Below are 26,327 nucleotides of genomic sequence, written 5' to 3' on the forward strand. Positions count from 1 at the left end.
GCAGTACATTTCTGCCCTTGTATTCTAGCCCCCTTGGAATGAATGCTAGCATTGATTTGCCTTCCTAACTGCCAACTGGACCTGCATGTTAACCTGAACAGAATCTTGAACTAAGACTCCCAAGCCTCTTTGTGCTTCAGATTTCTGAAGCCTTTGTCCATTTAGAAAACAGTCTTCACCTCTATTCCTCCTACCAAAGTTCATGCTCTCACACTTTTCCACATTGTATTCTATCTGCCACTTCTTTGCCCACTCTCCTCATCTGTCAAAGCCTATCTGTGTGTCATCTGCAAAATAGCAGTAATGCCGTCAGTTCCTTCATCCAGATCATTAATATATAACGTGAACAGCTTTGGTCCCAACATTAACCCCTATGGAACTCCACTGGTCACCGGTTGCCATCCTGAAAAAGACTCCTTTATTTGCACTGTCTGCCTTCTGCCAGTCAGCCAATCCCTAACACCATGGGCTCTTATCTTATTTAGCAGCCTCCAGTGCAGCACCTTGTCAAAGGCCTTGTGGAAATGCAAATAGATTACATCCCCTGGCTCTCCTTTGTCTAACCTGCTTGTTACCTCCTCAAAGAATTCGAACAGATTTGTCTGACATGATCTCCCCTTGATGAAACTGTTCTGACTCCATTCTATTTTACCATGAACTTCCATGTACTCTGTAATCTCATCCTTAATAATGGACTCTACAATTTTAATAATGGCTGAGGTCAGGCTAACTGGCCTACAGTCTCCTGTGTTCTGCCTCTCTCCTTTCTTAAATGGGGCCATTTTCCAGTCCTCTGACTCCAGTGATTGCTGAAAGATCATGACCAATATCTCTACAAGCCCCTCAGCTATCTCCTTGAGAATTCTGGTGTGTAGTCCATCAGGTCTGGGTGACTTATTCACTTTCACACCTTTCAGCTTCCCCTGCACCTTCTCCTTAGTGATGACCACTATACTGACCTCTGGCCCCTGACCCTCTTGAAGTTCTGGTATGTGGCTGGAGTCTTCCACTGTGGAGACTGATGCAAAGTACCTTTTTCAGTTCACCCACCATTTCTTTGTTCCTCATTACCACTCATTTCCAGTGGTCCAGTGTGTCTACTCTTGCCTCTGTCTGACCTTTTAGATATTTATCTCCTTCTACATTACTAGCTAACCAACTCTCATGTATCATGTTCTGCCCGCCCTTATTGTTGTTTTAGTTATCCTTTGCAGGTTTTCAAAGACTTCCTAATCTTCTGACTTCCCACTAATCTTCACCACATTGTATACTTTTGCTTTTATGTTGTCCCTAATTTCTCTTGTCAGACAGGTTATCGTGCCCTTTCCTTAGTCCGTTTCTTCTTCCTTTTGGGCAGAAACACAAAGTTCAGGCTGACACTCCCAGAGTGATAGAGCACCGCACTGTCGGAGGGTCAGCTCTGAGGGAGCAGGCAGTCTCTCCCCTGGGGAAGTGTTGGAGGGTGGGGAATGCAGGGACAGCAAATGGGGGTATGAGCAGCCTGTTCATTTCTCCAGTGGGAGTAAAGGCGGAGTTGTGTTATGGAAATGTCACCGTCCCGGGACACGGGAGTTGCTGGGGGTTTGGGGAGAGTTCTCCCCGCGGCGGGTTATAGTGAATCCCCCTCCTGGACATGTCCACACTCACCCTCCAGCATTCCCCGGAGATTCCTGGGACCTACTCTGTAACGTGGCAATCTGCAATGGCCCGTTTACCCCCTGTCCCTGACCTCCCAAGGTGAGTGACACACAGACTGGGGACAGTCTCAGTATCTCCGCCTTAGGGCGGAGTTCCAAACAAACTTCCACCAAAACAAACCCACCCTCAGCAGCCAAACCAGCGCCGGCAGCTGCTTTTCCGGGTTTATTTTTGGAGGAGGGGGCTGGTCTGATTTGTCACCTCGACGCAGAGGGTTAACACCAGGAACGGTCAAATTTTCCTGTGTATCTGTGTGAGTATCTGTCTATGTCTTTGTGTGTGTGTGAGAGAGAGAGAGAATCTGTGTGTGTGTGTGAGCATCTGTGTCAGTGTGTGTAGTATTTGTGTGTGTGTGTGGGTGTCTGTGTGTGTGTAGTATCTTTGTGTGTGTGTATCTGTCTGTGGGAATGTGTATCTGTGTCTGTTGTGAGTTTGGGGGGGTTGGAATGGGGTAGCATTTGTTTTGAAGAGAAGGAAAGTGCTGAGTAATTTGATCATTTAAAAGCTTCCCATGACCTTGTGAAAAGCAGCCAGCAGCAATTCATTTAAGAAGGAGTCACAGGAAAGAGCTTGCCCCCTCTTCATTCACAGCCCCACCAGTTACACCCAGCCAATCTCTCTGTTACAGCCATTGCAAGGTTTTGGAGCGACTGAGTAACACTGGAGCGAAATGTAGACTGAGACAGTGCTGAAATTGTTCCTCTTTACAGCTCAAGGAGAAAGGAAGAAAGGAGGTAATTGTTTTATGATGGTCTGAACTGTAAAACAGAGCAACAGTAAGGCTCGGCTAAGTGTGGAAGCAATCACTTACATTTATATAGCACCTTTCAAAGCTCACCCAAGTGCTTTACAGCCAATGAAGGACTTATGAAATGCAGTTGCTGTTGTAGGAAATGGGCAGCCACTTCTGTGCGCAGCAGGATCCCACAGTTCTAAAGTATATGATCAAGATAATCTGCGGTCTGTGATGTTGGTTCAGTCACAAACATTGTCCAAGATCCTGGGGAGAACTAACATGGAACCATTGCATACTTCAAGTCAATCTGAAAGGGAAAGTGGAGCATTGTTCTGATATCTCATCGAAAAGCCAGCAATCCACTGGATGTGTTAGTCTGATTTCTTTACTTGGGCCTCTGGAGTGGGACTTCAATCCACAGTTTGCTGCTTCCTGTAGGATTCCCACTTTTTCTCAATGTCCAGAGACTTTGGCTGGGGAAGGCTGTGTCTCAATATTGAGGAATTGGAGGAGTGGAGTAACCTGCGATGTCTTCCACAGTTGACTAACTAATGTCAAGCCCCTGGAATAGCTGCCATGTGTAGAACAGTCACTTGGGAGCCATGAACTCTCCATCCTTAAACAGCTAATGAAGCACAGACCAAGGACCAGATCAGGAAGAGGCCTGGCTCTGTATCATTCAGGCCACATAGTTGCAGTGAAGGTTGGAAATTAGAATTTGCACTGCACACCGTGTCACCCTTCCCCTCTACCGAACACTGTCTGTGAACCAATCTGGTCATGATCACATTGCTGCTTGTGTAATCCTGCTGTGCATAAACTTCCTGCAGCACACACTACACCTTCAAAAAGTACCTCATTTGCTGTAAAGCACTTGGGGAAATCCTGAGTTTGTGAACGACACCGAATAAAGGTAAGTCTCTGTTTTGTTCTGTTAGTTCACATTCTTATTTTAAGAACTGGGGATAGGAAATCAAAGGTAGGGATTATATGACAGAAGGAAAGTTCCCACTTTGCATTAAGCCAGGAGAAGGGTAGGATTTGCCTGTTGGTACTGAGTCAGCTCCTTAGTGTTCCTCCCAATGTTCAAGGGTAATATTTGTGATATTAATTTTTGTAGTAATTGCACTTAGCTGTAATTTGCTTTCTGAAATGATGATTAAAGTTCTTGAACACGATTGTATTTTGCATAAAGTTAAACGGTTGCATATCCCATATACCCATCAAACACTCAGAGGACAGGGACAGCACAGGCTTAAACCTTTGGGAACGCTCCCTGCTGCATCTTTGCAACATGTTTCCATTTTCCACATGTAACAGTTCCTGTGTTTGCAGTATGAGATGCTGATGTGGATAATGCCTTTGTTAAGCTTTGGAGGCATAACTCCGACTGCAGAGTTTTATTGGAACAGCATGTTGATTGGAAAATCATTTACAGACATTGATGTACCTGAGTCATGTCCTCAAAAATGTTTAGTCATTAAAATGGGTGGACGGTAACATTTGGATATCTGTGAATGGAGTGAGCTGAAAGCCACATGGGGCAGAATGCTACACGTCTTCCTTTGTTGTACTCATTTGTTATGTTGGGAAAGTTAATATTGATGCTCCAGTATAGCACTGTTGGACATGCCACATTTTGGATGTGATTAAATAGTGCACCTCATCTGTTTGTTTAGATTCCTGATCAATTTGATTAGATTCCCTACAGTGTGGAAACAGGCCCTTCGGCCCAACAAATCCACCTGACCCACCGAAGAGTAACCCGCCCAGACCCATCTCCCTCTAACTCATGCACCTAACACTACAGGCAATTTAGCATGGCCAAAATTCGCCTGGCCTGCACATCTTTGGACAGTGGGAGGAAACCCACACAGACACGGGGAGAATGTGCAAACTCCACACAGACAGTCACCCGAGGCTGGAATCGAACCTGGGTCCCTGGCGCTGTGAGGCAGCAGTGCTAACCACTGAGCCATCATGCTGCCCCACGGTAAGCACCTTTAGTAAGGTGCTTTATATTGTAGGAAATATGGCACAATCTGTAGAAGAGCAGGGGAATTATCCTTAGTATCCCGGTCAATATTTATCCCTCAAACAAGTGACAAAATGTGATCTGTTTCTCACATCACTTGTTTGTGGGAACTGGATAAATGGAACTTGATGCCTTATTTCCTTTTTATAATAGTGGCTACGCTTGCAAAGTGTGTTGTTGACTATAAAGCATTTTTGAGCCCTCCAGTAATGTTATAAGGTGCTATATAAATACAAATAATTCTTTATTTCTCTGTGCTGAACAATTTCCCTCAAACTTGCTTCTGCAACAACTACATTTATGTAGCATTTTTAAGGTTGTAAAATGTTCTATGGTGTTTCACAGGAGCGATTGTCAAATAAAATCTGATAGTGAGCCAGATGAGGAGACATCAGGAAGGGTGACTGAATGCTTGTTCCAAGAGTTTTATAGGAGGAGGCAGAGAGCTTTTGAGAAGACAGTTTAAATGTTTAGGCCCGAGCAGCTGAGGCAAGGTTACCGATGAGGAAGCTATTGCAAACAGGGAGAGCTGTGTTAGAGCAGCATTGAGATTTTGAAAAGTTTCAGGCCTGGCAGAGCTGGGGGATGAGTGTGGTACCAAGTGGAAATCTGACAGAATAGAGTAACACTTCATTCCCAATTTGATCTGGAATTCAACAGTGTTCACACTAGGAAATGTTTTGTATGTAGCCCAGATCCTAATATCCAAGAGACTCTTTGTCCTTGCAGTACCGAACTGCTTGTTTGTTCTGTTAGAATTCCAAGAAATTGGAGGTGTTCTTAAGCATGTTGCTACTCAAGCTTTGTTAGAATTGGAAACTGAGAAATCTGACATTGACTGGGAGCAGGAATTGGAATTTTACTCAATGTCCCTGGCTCTCTGTGACATGTCGCTGTAATGTTTGTGCTGACTTAACTGAGACACTGCAACACCCAGTCTCCCTCAGCCCCACCCCCTCAAAAATCTGGAGGTATCTTTGTCATACTGAAAGTGTTAATTTCTTTGTGTGCAGATATTGGGTTCAAACTCTCCAATCACTGGTGTGTTTACTTACTTGGGTTATGTGCACCTGCCACCGTGCTAAATCTTTGAAAAACTGATTTCTTTCCCCCAGCTGCCTGTTTTGCCATACTGCTGATTATCACTGAGTGCAACTTCCTCTATGTAGGTTGAAAACTAAAAAAAGGTCTCGTTGATTTTAAGAAGAGGAAGTTGCTTAAATCTGATGGGCCAGAAACTATTCGATACTTAAAAGAACAAAAGAGAAGTACAGCATAGGAACAGGCCTTTCGGCCTGTCAAGCCTATGCCAATCATCATGCCACAACTAAACCAAAAAAACCCAAACTTTCAGGCCTTATTCCAGAAGCCTCTGAAACGTCACCAAGGTGCGTGCTTCCACCAGCTCTTCTGACAGCACGTTTCAGGCTCCTGCATGAAAAACTTCCCTCACTTAATGCTGTTTTGAGATTCTTGTTAGAGAGTCATTGAGAATCTGAATTCCAATCTCTCTGCATTGACCCTTCCTTTCAATTCATTTTTAAAATTTGCTTCTCTTTTCCAGTCTTCAATCTCCAATCTCTCAATCTTTGGGGAATGTTCTTGTTTAGCTGGTCAATGGTGCTCTGTACTGCTGCGAAATCTTACTGTGCTTTTCAGTTTGAAGTTTACAGATTTATTCATACTTCCTTTTTCCCTTGTGTTCAAAACAACTTCTAACATATTTCCCCAGACTTCAAAACAGTGAAATTTCATACGTCCCTTCTCAGTCTGATTGACATGTTTTTGAATCTCTCACTCCCCGTTGTCTAACTTCCTAATACTGAAAAGAAACACTTTGATTTTTATCCTAACCCACCTTTCCCATCCTCAGATGAACCAAGGCACTTTGTAGCTGATGGAGCATCTTCTGAAATGGAATTCTCTTGCAGTAGAGAAATGTAACAACCCGTTAGCACAAAGCAAGATCCCACAAACTGTAATGTGAGAATTAGCCAATCATCTGTTTGAAGAACAGAAGCTGAGGAGAGGCAAATATTGGTCAGAGAAATCCTGTTCCTCTTATTCACAGGGATACCCATCACAAACAAAGCCTGTACTTGCATCACTTAACACAAACATAGCAGGATAGTGACATCCCTGTCTGGATTGGTTTTGTCCTTTTTAAGAGTCATAACGTTTGACAACACAGAAAGAGACCCTTATGCCCATTGTGCCTATGCTGGTCATCAAACACCTATCTCATATTTTATTTTCAAGCACTTGGCCCATACTATTATATGCTGTTGGCGTGTTCTGAACCCATTGACATTGAGAACAACTGGAGGAGCTGACTCAGTGCAGAATGAGGTGGAAAGTGGGACTTTACCCAGTCTGTGTGATTCTGTGCCACCCTGAGCTAACCAAGCATGCCTTTGCTGGGCTGGTGAGTCACGAACCGACGCGGATGTCATTAGCTGAGCCAGCATTTATTGTCCATTCTCATTTACTGAGAATGTTGTAGTCAACTACCACTTGAACCATGTGCAGTTCATGTGCACAATGCTGTGAAGGTGGGAATTTCAAGATTTTGGCCCGTGGACAGTGAAGGAGCAGTGATATATTTCCAAGTCAGGATGGTAAGTGCCACAGAGGGGAACTTGCAGGTGGTGGTGTTCCCATGTCTCTGTTGTCCTTGTTCTTCTAGATGCTAGAGGTTATAGGTTTGGAAGGTGCTGTTGGAGGAGCCTTGGTGAGTGATGAACCTCGCTAATGGTGATGAATCTTCTAACCAGTCTGTCTTACTATTGACACATTCCTCTCACTCTGGCCAGCAGCCCTGAACCATAACTGCATGTAATCTATGAAGATAAAAATACTGTGGGAATAGGAGGACATGACATGGTTGGAATAATTAAATCAGGAAGTGACACATGCGGTTCCCTGTCTGAGAGGAAGACCAGCCTATGATAACTTTTCAAACCAATTCTTCATTTCTTACCAGAAGTGATTTCAAACTATTATAAACAGAAGCAGTGTACCAGTGACTCCCTTTTTAAAGGGTATGGAGAGATTAAGCAGAAGGATTGTCAAATTGTACACGGAACTCAATGTAGATAGATTCAAGACAATGGACGTTTCTCACAATGGAGGTCTGTTGATGCACAAAGGCAAAATAATTCAATATTCATTTGTGTGTGAGAATTCAGCAGCAATACACAGTTAATTGTGAGGCAGTTGTCAAGAAAAAACACAGTTCTGCAATGTTTGATTATGAAGCAATGCTAGTGTATTTTAACTTGCTGTAACTCAGTAGCAAAGCCACGTTGGAAGTGTTGACTTCCGGTTCTAGCTCTCTGTTACTGATTCAATGAACAAGTTCGAAGAGTTTTGAGATTCTGTGATGTGAGCTGAGTGGAGAAATGCATTGAAGATTACAGATGGAGGATGTTTTTGATTTTGGGTTTTAGTGAAGCATCTAGTTTTGTACTCATCAGGACACTGCCAGAATACCACATTAACTGAAATTAACTTTTTTTATTTGTATGAGAGGAGAATGTTGGTTGGCAAGTGGAATCTGGTTGTTGGAGATGTTGCCATGGAAAATATGGCACTTAAATGATGGAGTGACAGTTAACTGCCAAGCTTTGTTTAAATTTAAACCAGGCAGGTTGACTTTGATTGCCCTGAAAAGCAACCCAGAGAATGGCTGCTACCTGTTTTGTTGAATTTAAAACAAGGACAATGTGTGAACGTGTCTTCTCACACAGCACATAGTCTCTGAGTGGTGCTTGACTTTACAACGAGAGTGAAATAATCTTAGTGATAACTATACCTGTCAGAAAGAAATGGGAATCAGTCAATCCAAAGGCCTGTTCTCATTGAAGATTCTGTTCTTCCTTATATTCTGGTTGACTTCATTTCCAAGAGCAGGTTACTAAAGAGTAACACCTTCAGCAGGAATGGTACAATCATGTTCAAGAAATGGATTTTATTGAAGTGATGCAACAAATCAGAATCTGTTGCCACTGGTTGATGGGTCAAGAATCTTCACCCCTCATTAAGTACTTATGGAAAGAGGCATTGATGGGAAACCAGCCAGTAGCAGGTTTTGAAAGAATTGTACTTCACAACCTCAGGAGATTGGGGTGTGGAATTGACCACCTTCCTCTCTCAGACAGTTGGTGCAGACTCTATTGCAGAGAACACTGGCGAAACTCAGCAGGTCTGGCAGTATGTGATGAGAGAGAAACAGAGTTAACAAAAGGAGTTAGAACCTTAGTTCTGACAGAGGCGGAGCAAATGGTGTAGAGCCTAGTGAAAAAGACAAAGGAATTGTTAATGGTGGTGAAAAAAATGTAAAATGGGTATAAATTAAAGTGAGAGGAGGAGAGAATGGGTCCATCGACTAAAAGCAAAGTAAATGTGACAAGGCGGAGGGTGGGGAGTGAGCGAGTTTGTCGGGAACAGAATGTAAGGGAAAGGTAGGACAGACATGAAGTAGTCATTGCTATGAAGTTGTGGAACTCAAGCTTGAGACTTAAGGCTGTAAGGTTATGGATCATCTACAGCCTCGAAGCAGGCTATTCAGTCCGTTGAGTCCACACTATCCCTCCAAAAAGCATCCCATCCAGACCCACTCCCACCCCCACATTCTATTCTGCCCCTGGAACCTTGCATATGCCTGGACAGTATGAGCAATTTGGCATGGTCAAACCACCTAACCTGCACATCTTTGAGCTATGGGAGAAAACCCACACGGACATGGGGAGAATATGCAAACTCCACATAGACTGTTGCCCAGGGCTGGAATCGAACCTGGGTCCCTAGCACTGTGAGATAACAGTGCTAACCACTGAGCCACAGTCCCAAAGTGGAAAATGAGGTGTTGCTCCTTCAGCTTGTTCTGGAACGCTGTAGCAGGGCCTTGGAGAGAATGATTAACATTGGAGCAAGGTGGTTTATTGAAATGGTGAGCATCTGGAAGATTGGGGTCATCCCTATGGATAGAGCGAAGGTGTTCCGTAAAGTGGTCACCCAGTCTGTGTTAGCTCTCACCAACGTAAAGGAGACCACATTGTGAGCAGTTGACCAGACTGAAAGGAGTACAAATGAATCACTGCTTCACCTGGAAGGTGTGTTGGGCACTTGGGCAGTGAGGAAGGAGGAAGGGAATGGCCAGGAGTTCCACCTTCTGTGATTGCATGGGGAGGTACCATGGGAGCGTGAGGAAGTGTAAGGATCGATGTAGGAGTGGATCAGGGGATCATGGAGAGCATGGTCCCTGTGGAGGACTGACAGTGAAGGTGGGTTTGGTGGCGATGTTGTGCTGAAGGTGGCAGTAATGGTGCAGATGACCCTTTGAAAGTGGAGACTAGTGGGTGAAAAGTGAGGATAAAGGAAACCCAATGTTTGATTTGGGAGGGAGGGGGAAAGGGGGAGGGTAGTATGACCCTATAACTGCAGAAGCTGGATCAGATGCAGCTGTGGGCTTGTGGGGGAGAGTGGGTGGTGGTGGATGGGAAAAGGATCATGTTGATGCATTCTCAGAATAGATGTGATGGGGATGGAGAAACTGGGAGCATGGAATGGGATCAGTTTGGGAAACAGGTTGGGAGTCAGTGGGTTTGCGGTGGATATTGGCCAATCCTGATAAATGGAAATAATTATGTCAAGGAAAGGGAAGGGAAGGGAAGAGTCAGACATGGACCAATTGAAAGTGAGAGAAGGATGGAAATTGCAAGTGAAACTGAATAATGTTTCCAGTTGTAGTCTCGATGGGCTGAATGGCCTCCTTATATGCTGCAGAATATCTGGGACAGAATGTCCCCAAGTGCTTTGAAGCCAATAAAGTACATTTCACGTAGAGTAATTTTACAACAGAAAGGCTGCACAAACACCAACTTGATAACGGTTAAATAGTCTATGCCTGACATATTGATTGGGGGCAGTTTTGTTCAGGGATAACTCCCATGCATTTTTTTTGAAGGGGTAAAGTTTAGGATCTTTATCATGCACCTGAGAGTCCAGGCAGGACCTCGGTCTAACATCTGATCCAAAAGCCAGAGCCTCACCTAGTGCTGCACTTCCTCAGCGCTGCACGAGATTACCGGATGTGATTTTTATGTCTGGGATGGGACTTTAACTCTCAACCCTTCAGCTCAAAACAAAACTTGCCTGCACTGATAGGGTTAGAGAGGGTGTTCTTTCCTCCCAGTTATTGTGAGTTGTCAGTTGCTGGTCCAGGGGCTGTGTTCTGCCAGGGGACCGTTGGGGATGAAAGATTTGTGGATGAGGAAACATGTATTCCTAGCTCCTTAATCCATCAGTTGGGGAACATTGTCAACTCAATTTTGCTAGTTTTTATTTTAGGTGGCGTGATTTGATTTTCATAGAGTGAATAGGAATTCTAATTGATGCTTTTCATGTTTTACATTGAATATTGTTTTTATTCCAAACAGAACATTATTCCCATTTATTTGCATTGCCATGTTTTGATTGGTTTTACTCAGCAGCTCTTTGTCCCACTCCTGGTGATGGCTTGAAAATTTGACACTTTGCAACACTCTCTTCATCATTGTCAATTGGGAATGGGATACACTGAGCCTGTTCACTGAAACACTAAATCATCTTCAGTGTGGAAAACTCTTGCTGAAGTGAGTAGAAACAAGCAAGTGGGTAAATGCTGTTTTCCCAAAACACTGCTTACACATCACTTCAGAGTGTGGGATGAATACAGCACTGTTCCTGCAACACATCCCAATTCAACTTGTCTTTCCTGGCATGTGGACTGGCTGCAGTTCGGTCACTGGTGTGAAGTTCCAACGTCAGTTGCTGTTGTCATTTCCAGGCACAATGACTGCACTGTTGTGGCATTGATCTCTTCTGCCTTGCATGACTATATTGTGCTGTGTGCCTCGAGCTGCTCCTGGCTTATCCTCATCACCCCAACAGCTGAAAGTTTCATGGCAATGTTACAACACAGGAGGCCCAGCCATCCCATCCTACAACTGCTGGTTCCTTGAAAGAGCAATCCCATCAGCCCCACTCCCCTGAAGCTTCCCCACAGACCTGCAAATCCTGTTTCTTCAACTGGTTAACCCTTTGGTAACTAACCATTGTTGAAAGCTCCTGTTGATCCTGTTTCCATTTCAGACAGTGTGTTCCAGATCACTACCAGCTGCTTATCCTCACCCTGCCCATTATCTAAAATCTGTGTCCTCTGCTTTCCCAGGCTTTAGTCAAGGGAAACAATTTCTCCTTATCTATTCTATCAAAACTTTTAATAATTTTGAATGCATCAATGAAACCTCCCATGCACCAAGGAAACTAATGTTACCTATGATTACATGGGACAAATGATACCCTAGCCCTAACCCTACTGCAGGCCATTTGGCCTATTCAGTCCATACTGGTTTGTTTAACTTCCCATTAAAGGCATTGGTATGTATCTCCAGTTTCTCAATGTAACTGAAGCCTCTCATTACTTGCGCTATTCCTCTGGGTTTGACATTTCTTGTGAAAAGTGTGTGCCCAGAATTGGACCCACTGCTCCAGCTGAGGTATATTAACCAGTGATTTATAATTATTTAGCATAATTTCCTTGCTGCTGTACACTAAATCTAAATTAGCAGAGATGCTAAGTGGGTCTGATAAAGAGTGGTTAACCACAGCATATCTGATCGAGCCTTTGGATGTGTTAAAGAGAGGAGAGTCGATGTGATTTATGTACAAGGACCTCCCCATAAAGCATCACTTAAAGATGGTTAGAAAAATTAAAGGCCATAGGGGAACAGAAGCAACAAGGATATTAGACTGACCGAGTGGGAAACAGAGAACAGTAATGGTGAATCAGTGTTTCTCAGACTGGAGATTGATTTATGCAGAATTGCCAAGGGCTTGGCATTTGGAACGCTGCTTGCCTGTGTCAATGTCAAAATTTGCAAATGACAAAACATTTGGGAGTGTTGTGGATTGTGAGGAGGGATAATGATAGACTCCCAAGAGGATATATGCAGGTTGGTGGATGGGAGAACACATGTTAGATGAAATGTAACAATGGAGAAGTGTGAAAATTTTGGTTGGAAGAATGAGGAGAGGCCATATCAAATAAAGGGTACCATTCTAAATGGATACTGGAGTGAAGGGGTTCGGGGATATGTGTGCACAGCATTGAAAATGGTAAAGCAGGCTGAGAAAGTGATTAATAAGGCACATGGAGCAGTATGGTGGCTCCCCCAATGCCAGTAACCCAGGTTCGATTCCAGCCTCGGGCAACTATCTGTGTGGAGTTTGCACATTCTCCCCGTGACAAGCACTGCCCTTCAAACCACAGGGCAATGCTGTGTGATTAAACAGTGGGAGGGTAGGGACTAAATCAAAATAGAGTTGGAGGGGGAAATAATACACTCCACTCCCTGCGGCGCCCACCTCTCCCTGAACGACTCCAGGGTGTTGGTGGACACCGCGTGCTCCTTCTCCAAGGACACCCGGGCTCTAACGTAACCCCGGAAGAGGGGCAGGCAGTCGGCCCTAATGACCCCCTCCACGGCCCACTGCCTGGACCTGTTGATGGCCAGTTTGGCCAGGCCCAGGAGCAGACCCACGAGGAGGTCCTCGGACCTGCCTCCCTCCTCAGTACCGGGTGCCCAAAGATCAGGAGCGTGGGACTGAAGTGCAGCCAGAAACAGAGGAGGAGGTTTTTAAGAAAATCAAAAAGGGAGTGCAAACGCCCACACCCAATATACACATGGTCCACGGACTCCACAGCGCCACAGAACAAGCAGTTGGGCTGGGAGTCCGTGAACCACCGCAATCTGTGATTGCAGGGGACCGCTGCGTGCAGCACCCTCCACCCCAGATCCCCGAGAGAAAGGGGGAGGACTCCCGCGTAGAGAGACCTCCACTGGGGATCCAAACCACCCGGTGGCAAAAGATGTCCAGTCTTCAAGGGCCGCTGGCCTGTCTGATTGGCTGAGAGCTTGAGCAGTCAATGGTGCCACAATTCAGTAGTGGACACTGCTGGAACTGCAGGCTGGCCTCAGGAGAAGAGAAACTTGGATCCCAGACCCTGGTCAGGAGGTATTCCCTAAGCGAAGGAGGTTGGGTGTCCAGGTTTTTGAGACATACTGGGGAGATACAAAGCTGGGTAGGAAGAAGTGCATGCACAGGATGGCAGTAATTTTGATTTGTAAACATAAAGTCCTGGCTGAACACACAGCAGAAGGTCAGAGGGCTGCATGGTTTACCGCTCCATCAGATAATTTTGCAATATTTTTATTCACACATGGGGTGTGGCTGTTGTTGGCTGGGTCAATGTTTATTGTCCGTCCCTAGTTGCCCTTTGAGAAGCTGGGGTTGAACTACTGCCTTGAACTGCTGCAGTCCAACTGCTATAGGCAGACCCACAATGCCCTTAAGGAGGTCATTTCAGGAATTTGACCCAGTGACATTGAAGGTACAGCAATATACAGTATTTCCAAGTCAGGAAGGTGAGTGGCTTGGAGGGGAACGTGAAGGTGATGGTGTTCCTATGTATCTGCTGCCCTTGTCCTTCTAGATGAAAGTAGTTGTGAGTTTGGGAGATGCTGTGTGGATCTTTGGTGGATTTCTGTAGATTCTACTAAGTGTTGGTGGTGGAGGGAGGGAATGTTTGTGGATGTAGTGCCAACCAAGTGAGCGGCTTTGTCCTGGATGGTGTCGAGCTTCTTGAGTGTTATTGGAGCTGCATCCATCCAGGCAAGTGGGGAGTTTTCCAGCACACTCCTGACTTGTGCCTTGTAAGATGGTGGACAGACTTTGGGGACTCAGTCAGGAGGTGAATTATTTGCTACAGGATTCCTAGCCTCTGTGTTAAGAGATGATCAGAACTAGCTTTGACCATTAATAGTGTCTTTACTGCTATCTGCTGAGGTACAACTTTTCAAAATTGTGACCTTTCAATCTCTAAATATTTTGCCGCAGATTCTTGACTGTGTGGGTGTTGATTATGTTGTAGCAATTGGTGGGAGTTGTGCACGATGCAGGATTTCACTGAACATCCATCCAATAGTAAGAAATTCACTTGTTCCTTTTGGAGGTGACGAGGATGGGGATATCTGGAGTCAATCTACATGAACCCAAATAACAGAGATGTCTAGAACCCGGGCTCAGTGTTTATCTGCTGGCAGTTGTACGTTATTGAATCTTGCTCATTAATGATGTGCTTTATGGATGTAATTAGCCATTAAAGAAGAACAGCAGTAGTTCAACTGTGTCTGGCACTATCCCCTCCCGTTATACACACCATGAAATCCCCTCAGCTGTACCCACCTCCCCACTCAGATCTGAAACTGACTCTCTCACCCCACCCAAACGCATTGCCTGAAAGAGCAGTGGAGGAAGTTTCGATTAAAATATTCAAAAAAGGAATGGGAGAAATAACTTAAATTAGAAACATTTGGAGGGCAATGGGGAAAGAATAAGGTGAGTGGGGTGAATATGATAGCTGAGAGCCAGCACAGTTGGGAAGGGTTGAATGGCCTCCTCTGCTGCTTTGCCTCTGATCTCACTGGGAAGCCCTCTGATTTTGAGACCCTATTTCAAGTAGACTGCAGACCATTCTCCCTCCCTCCTGCTCTAACCTTTGTGCTGGTTCACATTGTAGCCATTCTGTCTGCTCTGGTATCTCCTCTGTCCCTTTTCAAAGACATAGTGTCAACCCTTTCCAGCTTAATCCGTATTTGATGTTACCAACTAATGCTCAACCTCCAACCTGTGTTTGCTGTCCAAAGTTCTTAAACACAGTTTCCATAAGAAATAGAAGCTGAAGGAGGCCATTCAACCCCTTGAGCCTGCTCCACCATTTAGTACAATTATGGCAAGTCTTTGATGTCAATTCCACAGGTTGGTCCCAAAATAACTATATAGTTAGATTACATTCCCTCAGTATGGATACAGGCCCTTCGGCCCAACAAGTCCACACTGACCGTCCGAACAGCAACCCACTCAGAACCCCACCCCATATTTACCCCTGACTAAACCACCTAACACTATGGCCAATTTACCTAGGAGAAAGTGAGGACTGCAGATGCTGGAGATCAGAGCTTAAAAATGTGTTGCTGGAAAAGCACAGCAGGTCAGGCAGCATAAAAGGAACAGGAGAATCGACATTTCGGGCATAAGCCCTTCTTCAGGAATTTACCTGACCTGCACATCTTTGGACTATGGGAGGAAACCGGAGCACCCAGAGGAAACTCACGCAGCCCCTGGGAGAATGTGCAAACTCCAGCCGCCTGAGGCAGGAATCGAACCCAGGTCCCTGGCGCCCTGGCAGCAGTGCTAACCGCTGAACCACTGTAGTGAGTGTGTGTGTGTCCTTGGAAAATGTGACAAATCCACTTTACATTGACTGGAGTTAATCAGTGCACAGGAGTCAGCTGTGGTTGTGTGGTAAGCACTCTCACCACTGCGTCAGACATTTGGGGGGGTGGGGGTGGGCAGTTTAAATCCTTCTCCAAATACCTGGGGTCATAATCCAGCCTTAACAATGCAGTGGTATACTGAGGGAAATGTTAAACTGAGGCTCTGTCTGCTCAGAATGAAATGAGAGGAGGTCTTCCTGGTGCCCTGATCTAAGTTGCATTTTTGGGATCTCGTTGTGTGCATATTGGCTGCTGTGTAATGGGCCAAAGTGTGAGTGAGGAAGGTGAGGGACATTGCAAGGGATTGAGGTAGGTTCAAAATGATTTGCCTGATCGATTTTTTTTTTACTTCTGACTTTAAAGTTTGTGCAATTATTTTGTGGTTTTATTGCAGTCAGTTCAGTTCATGTTGAACAAAATCAAAAAGGGAACAAGTTGTTGAGGATGATAAAAATACAGCCTGTGGTTTGCTGAACATTTCCCCTGTGCAATAACCCTCTTGCTGTGCTGAATCAGTCCATGCAGTTCACACCAGTTAGGCACTGACTGTCCATTCACGTTTGCCACCCTGTGGTTCATTTACATCTCACATCTCTCCTCTCTCTCTCACTGGGTCCCGTATGCAAAATACTTTTTTCTTCGAGCACTGATCCATTGCATGAAGAAAATAAAATCGTAAGAAATAGGAGCAGGAGTAGGCCATTCAGTCCCTTAAACCTGTCCTGCTATTCCACAGGATCTTGACTGATCTCTCCCAGGCCTTAACATCTCTTTCATTCATTCTCTTTCATTCGATATACTTCCATTAGCTAATTTTAGCCTTAACTCCCTGATATTTCAACAATCTGTCTACATTCTCTTTAAATACTTTCAGTGATCTAGCCTCCATTACTCTTGGGTGTAGAGAACTCCAGACATTCCCTACCCATGAGAAATACCTTCTCATCTCAGTTTTAAATGAATGTCCCCTTATTCTATAACTATGTCCCTACTTTAAGATTCCCTGACTAGTTGAAACATCTTCTCAATACTACCCTGTCAAGGCCCCTCAGAATCTTGCATGTTTCATTCAGGTCACTCTTATTCTACTCATGAAGAGAGGCTTAACCTGTTTGGCATTAATAGGTCAACACCTTCATCCTAGGAATCAGCCTCGGAATCTCTTTTGAACAGCCTCCTTTGCCAGTTAATACAGTGACCAAAGCTTTACTCAGTATTCCAGCTGTGACCTCACATTGGACAGTTGTAACAGGTACTACCTGTTTGTAACCTCCGTCAGCCTTGCAATCCAGGTCAAATTCCATTTTCCTTCTTAAATACTTGGTGCACCTGCATGCTAACATTTTGTGTTTCATTCATAAGAACATCCAGATATTGTACTTTTTGAGAGTCTCTCTCCATTTAACTAATTGTCTGTCTTTGATTTCCTAACAAAACTTAAACACAGTGCGCTCTGTCCTTAGTACATAATTGAAGCCCCTAGGATTACTCGTTATGACATTCTCCGAGTTATGTCTTCCAACTTGAAAAAGACCAGTTAATTTTTGCTCGATTAGATTGCATTAATGTTTTTAATTATCCTGCTATTTTCTTTCCTTGCTTATGGCCTCAGTGTTTTCTCAATGATAGATGTTAGATTAACTGGCCTATAGTTTCCTGCTTTCTGTCTCCCTCCCATCTTGAACAAGCAGTTCACTTTTAGCAGTTTTCCAATTGACTGGAACCCTCCCTGAATTCTGAGAGTTGTGGGATATTTTAATTCCACTATTTGCAGTGAAACTCTTTACAACCTTTGGTTGCAGGCCATTGGATCCTGGTGACTTGTCTGCTTTCACATCCATTGGTTTATCAAATACTTTGTCCCGCATTATAAAGACTGTTAGAAGACCTTTCCTCCCATTAGCACCTTAGTATCTGACATCTTTGAGATGTTTAAAGTGTCCTCTACTCTGAAAGTTTATACAAAGTATTGGTTTAAATTATATGCCATTTCCCTGTTTCTTGTTATCAATCCCCCAGTCACATCCTCCAAGGTCCCGTCCTCATGCTACTTTCTTTTTATGTACCCATAAAAGCCTTTGCTGTTTGTTTTTATATTTCTTGACAATTTACTTTTACTATCAGCTTTTTCACCCTCTCTTTTTCACAAATTAAGCATCTGCTGCGGGTTGCTCATCCTCTGGTCAGCACGAATTTTGCCGCTCTGTTTGGCTTTGTTTCTGATTGGACTCTTTTTGATTGTCTTTGTCTTTGTTAACCACGGGTGGTTTATTCTTCTCACCAGGTCTGATTAGATTAGAATCCTGACAGAATGGGAACAGGCCATTTGGCCCAACAAGTCCACACTGACCTTCTGAAGAGTAACCCATTCCCCCACCCTATATTTACCCCTGACTAATGCACCTAACTCTATGGGCAATTTAGCATGGCCAATCCATCTGACCTGCACATCTTCGGACTGTGGGAGGAAACTGGAGCACCCGGAGGAAACCCACGCAGACACGGGGAGAATGTGCAAACTCCACACAAACAGTCACCTGAGGCGGGAATCGAACCCAGGTCCCTGGTGCTGTGCGGCAGCAGTGCTAACCTCTGAGCCACCCATGCCATCCTTGTTTTTGACCGGAATAAACTTTTGCTGAGTGCAATGAATTATCTTCCTTACATCTCTGGCTGCTCTTTCTCTTTATTTATTTTCTTAGCCTGCTTTAGACAGTACTTTCTTCCTATTTCTGAAATCGTCCTGATTTAGGTCGAGGGGATTGGTTGGAGACCTGAGTAACTCTTGTAATTTTGTGATCGCTCATTCCCAAAGTATCCTTAACTGTGAGATTTCTTATTAATCCTCGCTTGTTAAACATACCAAGATTTAAAACTGCCTGTTCCCATGTAGATTCTGCAACATACTGCTCTAAGGAACAATCCTGGATGTACATTACAAATTGTCTTCCATGTTAGCCTTGCTCATCTGATTTGTCCAGTCAATATGCAAATCAAAATCACTCATGATAACTGTAGTGCCCTTCTTACATGCCTCCCTTATTTCCTGACTTGTTCTTTGTCCTACAGCGATGCAGTTCTTTTGTGGCTTTGAGACAATTCCCACAAATAACCTTCTCCCCTTTCTTATTCCTTATTTCTGCTCAAACTAATTCTGCATCACAATCTGTTGGACCTACAGAACTACTCACAGCCTCGTTAATATACTCCTTTATTAACAATGCTCCCCCACCTCATTTTCCTTCTCAAGACCAAGTTACTGCAGCTGCTGGAATCTGTACTGAAAACAACAAATGCTGGAGATCAGAGCAGGTCAGACAGTGTCCATGGAGAGAGAGCAAGCTAACGTTCCGAGTCTCAATGTCTCTTCATCTGAGCTGATGTGGAGTGCTCCAGTGAATCACAGCACAACCTGGAGGAACAGCATCTCACCTTCAGATTAGACACTTTATAGTCTTCTGGACTCAATATTGAGTTCAACCCCTTCAGATTGTGAACCCAGTCCCACTCCTTCCCTTTCTTTCAGCTTTACCTGTTACATTCTCAGTCACCATGTCCTCTCTCAGCCCCCATCCCACCCACCCACCCTCCCACTCCAGTGGACTATTTCCAGTCTGAGTTAGACACACTATTGTTCTGCTATTCTCACATTCTGGAGACTTAATCTGCACCATCAGCATCCTTCCCCCACCCCAACACTCCAACTACCATCCCCTGGCCTCCACTGTCCCGCCCAACTATTGCAAAAATGCTGCCCCGACCACGCTTCACATCAGCTCAGATGAAGAGACATTGAGACTCGGAACGTTAGCTTGCTCTCTCTCCATGGACACTGTCTGTCCTGCTCTGATCTCCAGCATTTGTTGTTTTCAGTACAGATTCCAGCAGCTGCAGTAACTTGGTCTTGAGAAGGAAAATGAGGTGGGGGAGCATTGTTAATAAAGGAGGTAATTACTGAGGCGGTGAGTAGTTCTGTAGATGCAACAGATTGTGATGCAGAATTAGTTTGAGTGGAAATAAGGAATAGGAAGGGGAGGAAACCATATTTGGGAATTGTCCCAAAGCTATGAAAGAGCTGCATTGCTGCTTTCATTTTCCATTTTGCCTTGTCTTCCAGAACATTGAATACTCCTGAATATTGAGTTCCAGACTTGGTTGCTCTGCAGCTGCTTCTTCATAAGAGTAATAATTCATATTTGTGTATTTCCATTTGAGCCATTAACCTATTCATTGGAGTACAATTCAATGACTGATTTCCTGTATTGCAGCACTGATGTATGTATCAGAATGGAGTGACAGTTGGCAATTAACAGCCAAACCTTGGGGCAAATGTCCCCAGTATCCATTAGTAATGACTAGGAGGCTGGAACACCGATGGACTTTCCTATTTTCTCATGGAATGTTCTTTTTGCAGGGTCAGCATTTATTGTCCATCCCTAGTTGGCCTTGAGAAGGTGAGGGTGAGCTGCCCCTTGAACTGCTGCAGACCATGGGCTGTAGGGATACCCACAATGCCCTTAGGGAGGGAGCTCCTAGGAACAGAAAATGATCGAAGGGAGGTTTGGTTGAATAGAATGGGATTATAAGAGGAGAGATAGGGTGGAGAGAAGGAGCTGTTTCTGTCCATGGAGAGTTCAGCAGTCAGGGAAATATAGATTTGGAAGTAAGTAGAAAAATTAGAGAGGTGCTGTTGAAATGTTTTACCACCCAGGATTTGTGGTACCACTGGGAAGAGTGGCGCCAGCAGAAATCCTGAAGAAAATCTTGGATCTGCATTGGAAGTGTCCTGACCCAAGTTGGGATCAAAAACTGACAAGTCTGACCTACGTGTGACTCTAAACTCTCAGCAGTGTGTTTGACTCATGACTGCCCTCTCAAACGGCCCAGCAAGCTACTCAGTTGTATAAATTGCTAACAAGTCTCAAATAAGGAATGAAAACTGCCAGACTACCTGGTATCCAAAACGACATCAGCAAAAACAGCCCAGTCGACCCTGTGAAGCCCTCCTTACTAACATCTAGGGCCTAGTGCCAACATGGGGAGACCTCTCTCACAGACTAGTCAAGCAACAGCCTGACACAGTTGTACATTCAGAATCATAACGTACAGACAGTGTGCCAGTCACCACCACCATCCCGCGATATGTCCTGTCTCACCAGCAGGATGCACTCAGCAGAGGGGCTGGCACAGTTGGTTACAGTCGGGAGGGAAATGCTCTGGGAGTCCTCAACATTGAAACTGGATCCCAGGAAGTCTCATGGCTTCAGGTTAAACATGGGCAAGGAAACCTCTTGCTGATTACTATCGACCATCCTCCCTTGGCTGATGAATCAGTACTCCTCCATGTTAAACACCATTTGGAGGAAACACTGAGAATGACAAGGACACAACGTGTACTCTGGGTGGGGGATTTCAATATCCACAACCAAAAGTGACTCAGCAGCAGGTCTACTGACCAAGCTGGTCGGGTCCTAAAGGACATCGCTGCTAGACTGAGTTTGCAGCAGGTGGTGACGGAACCAACAAGAGGGAAAAACATACCTGACCTTATGCTTACCAACCTGCCAGCTGCAGATGCATCTGTCCATGACAGTATCGGTAAGAGTGACCACCGCATTCCCACCTTCACATTGAGAACACCCTCCGTCATGTTGTGTGGCACCATCACCGTGCTAGATGGGACAGACTTCAAACAGATCTAGCAATTCAAGATTGGGCATCCATGAGGTGCTGTGGGTCATCAACAGCAGCAGAATTGTACTCCAGCACAATCTGGAACCTCATGGCCTGGCATATCCCCTACTCAACCATTATCATCAAGCCAGGGGATTGACCCTGGTTCAATGGAGTGTGTAGGAGGGCAGCACTAGGCATATGTGAAGATGAGTCAAGAGTGTGGTGCTGGAAAAGCACAGCAGGTCAGAAATATCTGAGGAGCAGGAAAATCGATGCTTCGATGCATCAGGAATGAGTCTGTGAACCAAAGGGGTGGAGAGATAAATGGGAGAGGGGTGGGGCTGGGGGGAAGGTAGCTGAGAGTGCAATGGGGGGTGGGGGTAAAGGTCATTGGTCAGAGAGGAGCATGGAGAGGATAGGTGAGAAGGAAGATGAACAGGTAGGACAGGTCATGTGGGCGGGGAGGGGTGGTGAGGGGAAATGAAACTGGTGAAGTCCACATTGATGCCCTGGGGTTGAAGTGTTCCAAGTTGGAAGATAAGGCGTTCTTCCTCCAGGCGTCAGGTGGTGAGGGAGCGGCGGTGGGGGAGGCCCAGGACCTGCATGTCCTCAGCAGATTGAGAGGGGGAGTTGAAGTAGTCGACCACGGGGCGGTGGGGTTGGTTGATGATGAGGTACCTGAGATTGAGGGATCAACCTGGCGAAGCTACCAAACAGGACTACTTGCACGCCAAACTGCATAAGCTGCATGTGATTGATAGAGCTAAGTAATCCCATAACCAATGGGTCAGACCTAAGCTCTGCAGTCCTGCTACATCCAGTCATGAATGGTGGTGGAAAACTAAATAACTCACTGGAGGAGGAGGCTCCATAAATATCCCCATCCTCACTGATGGGGAGCCGAACACATCAGTGCAAAAGATATGGCTGAAGCATTCGCAACAATCATAATGTGGACACGTCCGTCCCTGTATAATACTGGGGTACAGTACTGGTGGGGACAGGTCTGTCCCTGTATAACACTGGGGTACAGTACTGGTGGGGACAGGTCTGTCCCTGTATAACACTGGGGTACAGTACTGGTGGGGACAGGTCTGTCCATGTATAACACTGGGGTACAGTACTGGTGGGGACAGGTCTGTCCCTGTATAACACTGGGGTACAGTACCGGTGGGGACAGGTCTGTCAGTGTAGGACACTGGGGTACAGTACTGGTGGGGACAGGTCTGTCCCTGTATAACACTGGGGTACAGTACTGGTGGGGTCAGGTCTGTCCCTGTATAACACTGGGGTACAGTACTGGTGGGGACAGGTCTGTCCCTGTATAACACTGGGGTACAGTACTGGTGGGGACAGGTCTGTCCATGTATAACACTGGGGTACAGTACTGGTGGGGACAGGTCTGTCCCTGTATAACACTGGGGTACAGTACTGGTGGGGACAGGTCTGTCCCTGTATAACACTGGGGTACAGTACTGGTGGGGACAGGTCTGTCCATGTATAACACTGGGGTACAGTACTGGTGGGGACAGGTCTGTCCCTGTATAACACTGGGGTACAGTACTGGTGGGGACAGGTCTGTCCCTGTATAACACTGGGGTACAGTACTGGTGGGGACAGGTCTGTCCCTGTATAACACTGGGGTACAGTACTGGTGGGGACAGGTCTGTCCATGTATAACACTGGGGTACAGTACTGGTGGGGACAGGTCTGTCCCTGTATAACACTGGGGTACAGTACTGGTGGGGACAGGTCTGTCCATGTATAACACTGGGGTACAGTACTGGTGGGGACAGGTCCGTCACTGTATTACACTGTGATACTGTACAAATGGGGAACAGCTTTGTCGCTGTATATCACTTGGGTACAGTACAGATGAGACAGGTCTGTCACTGTATAACATGGGTACAGTACTGGGGTAGGGGACAGGTCTGTCACTATATAACACTGGGGTACAATACTGGTGGAGACAGGTCTGACACTGTATAACACTGGAAACAGTAAAGATGGGGACAGGTCTTCTAGGTTTAGATCAGATTACTTTAGATTAGATTACTTACAGCGTGGAAACAGGCCCTTCGGCCCAACAAGTCCACACCGACCTGCCGAAGCGCACCCACCTACACCCATTCCCCTACATATACCCTGCACCTAACACTATGGGCAATTTAGCATAGCCAATTCACCTAACCTGCACTTTTTCTTTGGACTGTGGGAGGAAACTGGAGCACCCGGAGGAAACCCATACAGACACGGGGAGAATGTGCAAACTCCACACAGTCAGTCGCCTGAGGTGGGAATTGAACCCGGGTCTCAGGCGCTGTGAGGCAGCAGTGCTAACCACTGTGCCACCGTGCCGCCCCGTGGCTGTATAACACTGGGGTATAGTACTGTTGGGGTACAGGTCGGTTACTGTATAACATGGGGTACAGTACTGGGGTGGGGACAGGTCTGTCACTGTATAACACTGGGGTACAGTACTGGTGGGGGACAGGTCTGTCCCTGTATAACACTGGGGTACAGTACTGGTGGGGACAGGTCTGTCCCTGTATAACACTGGGGTACAGTACTGGTCGGGACAGGTCTGTCACTGTATAACACTGGGGTACAGTACAGATGGGGGACAGCTCTGTCGCTGTATAACACTTGGGTACAGTACAGATGGGGACAGGTCTGTCACTGTATTACACTGGGGTACAGTACTGGTGGTGACAGGTCTGTCACTATAACACTGGGAGACAGTACTGGTAGGGATAGGTCCACACTGGGGGGTATTACTGGTGGTGACAGGTCTGTCCCTGTATAACACTGGGGTACAGTACTGGTGTGGACAGGTCTGTCCCTGTATAACACTGGGGTACAGTACTGGTGGGGACAGGTCTGTCCCTGTATAACACTGGGGTACAGTACAGATGGGGGACAGCTCTGTCGCTGTATAACACTTGGGTACAGTACAGATGGGGACAGGTCTGTAACTGTATAACGCTGTGGTACAGTACTGGTGGGGACAGGTCTGTCACTGTATAACGCTGTGGTACAGTACTGGTGGGGACAGGTCTGTCACTGTATAACGCTGTGGTACAGTACTGGTGGGGACAGGTCTGTCACTCTATAACGCTGTGGTACAGTACTGGTGGGGACAGGTCTGTCACTGTATAACGCTGTGGTACAGTACTGGTGGGGACAGGTTTGTCAGTGTATAGCAGTGGGGTACAATATTCCCTGAATCATGTCTGCTCTTTCCTTCCATCCTGTGGCATCACCATACCAGACTGTTCTGCCTGCATATTTCCTCTTCCAGCACTCCCTCCTACCCTGAAATCTGACAGGGAACATATTAAACTCTGTGATGAGGATAGTGATTTTAAAAGTATATAACTGGTCCGTCCATGTCTGCAGCGGTTCCAGAATTACACTGGAATTCTGGCTGATATTCCTTGTCTCAGCTGGTGTCAGTCTGCCTGGGTTCTCCTCTTCCTTCTGTTTCTCTCAGAATTTCGGACATTTCTGCTGACATTTTAAAAACTATAAATTCTTGTGTTTGTCTCTGAATTCAGTATGAACCAGTTTTGTCTCCTCCATCTCCCTCTTTCTGATCATCTGCATCACTTGGAAGAAGGCTGAGGGCTGGCAATGGGTCGTAAACCATAGACCACTTTGACAATCACTGTCCCATTGAGAAATTGGTTGTTGGCATTTCTTGCGTGCCAGGTTGTGTTTTGTTGAGGATATATTGGACTCTGCTGACTGTCACGTGCAGGGCTCATGGCCTGCCTCAGACTGACATTTAATGATATTAATCACAGCCCTCAGTCCCTGTCAGATCATGACCACTCATTGAGGAAGTGATCTGATATGAGCAACTTCCCATGAGAAAGTCCACTCTCTTCCCTCACCCACTGTGTGTAATCTGTTTGCCGCTGTCTGGTATCTAAGCGAGTGAAATTATCGGTGAAAGTGAAGTGGGTGATTTTGGACAACTGTCCCACATTATTGCCCTAGTTTTGGAATGTTTAGTTACATTAATTGACCGTGCCAATTGTCATGAAGGTGGACTGGGGGAGGGTTTTATTGTTGAATGTAGGAGAGTTGAGAGATGAACGGGTATGGGGTTGGGGAGGTAGGTTTGCAAGAATATAGAGTCAAGGTTAAAATCTGAATGGGGCAAGCAGGCTGGAAGGACGGAATGGTCTCCTCTCGTTCCTTGTTTGTATGAGTCTGGATCATATTGGCTTGCTGGGTCAGTTTCATGAGTGGAGAAGAGTAAACTATATGGTGGAACTGGTGAGTGGAGGGGAGATGAGGGACAGAGGAGTGGGTAGGTGAGGAAGGCGGGAAGGGAAGGGTTGTGCACTGGGTGGTGAATATGGAGGAGTGGGTGGGAGGGCAGGCTGTATCTCTCAATGCAAACTCTTCCTGATGTGATAGCTGTCTGTATATCTTACAGGGATTTGGTTCTGACAGAAAGGGAAGGTGCGAGTCCAGCCTCGCTCGCAATGTCTTCTCGCACCGGACTGCGCATGCAGCTAATGCGGGAGCAGCTGCAGCAGGAGGAGCAGCGAGAGAGGGAGCAGCAGCAGCAGGCAGCCTTGCATTACATGCAGCAGCGCATGGCAGTCACTGCCACACCTGCCATTAACGTCAGCAACACTGCAGTCTTCCAGCCCAGGCCGCAGGTCCCTGTGGAGGTTCTAAAGGTACTGTCGAACTGTCTGTCTGCACACCTCCCAGAACTGTCTATCTCCTTGAAGTACCACCATCTAACTCTCAAAAGGAGCATGGCAGAGACGGGGAGCAAGGG

The 26,327-nt window shown here is 45.8% G+C and overlaps 1 protein-coding gene across 6 annotated transcripts in view; it reads left to right on the top strand.

Annotated features, from left to right (window-relative positions):
- Nucleotides 1–26,327, top strand: part of tfeb (transcription factor EB) — a 120,542-nt gene that overhangs the window by 51,117 nt on the left and 43,098 nt on the right. For 2 of the 6 annotated variants that reach the window (XM_072563937.1, XM_072563938.1), the window contains exons 1-2: nt 1,688–1,737; nt 25,974–26,223. In XM_072563937.1, coding sequence (XP_072420038.1) covers nt 1,703–1,737; nt 25,974–26,223 — 285 coding nt within the window. In that variant the 5' untranslated portion in view covers nt 1,688–1,702. Of the gene's footprint in view, nt 1–1,687; nt 1,738–1,817; nt 1,952–2,326; nt 2,433–2,477; nt 3,348–25,973; nt 26,224–26,327 lie in introns of those variants that run through there. The other 4 variants (XM_072563940.1, XM_072563942.1, XM_072563941.1 and 1 more) reach the window with 4 other exon arrangements.

The sequence above is a fragment of the Chiloscyllium punctatum genome, chromosome 45, assembly GCF_047496795.1.
Source record: "Chiloscyllium punctatum isolate Juve2018m chromosome 45, sChiPun1.3, whole genome shotgun sequence".
Lineage (NCBI taxonomy): Eukaryota > Metazoa > Chordata > Chondrichthyes > Orectolobiformes > Hemiscylliidae > Chiloscyllium > Chiloscyllium punctatum.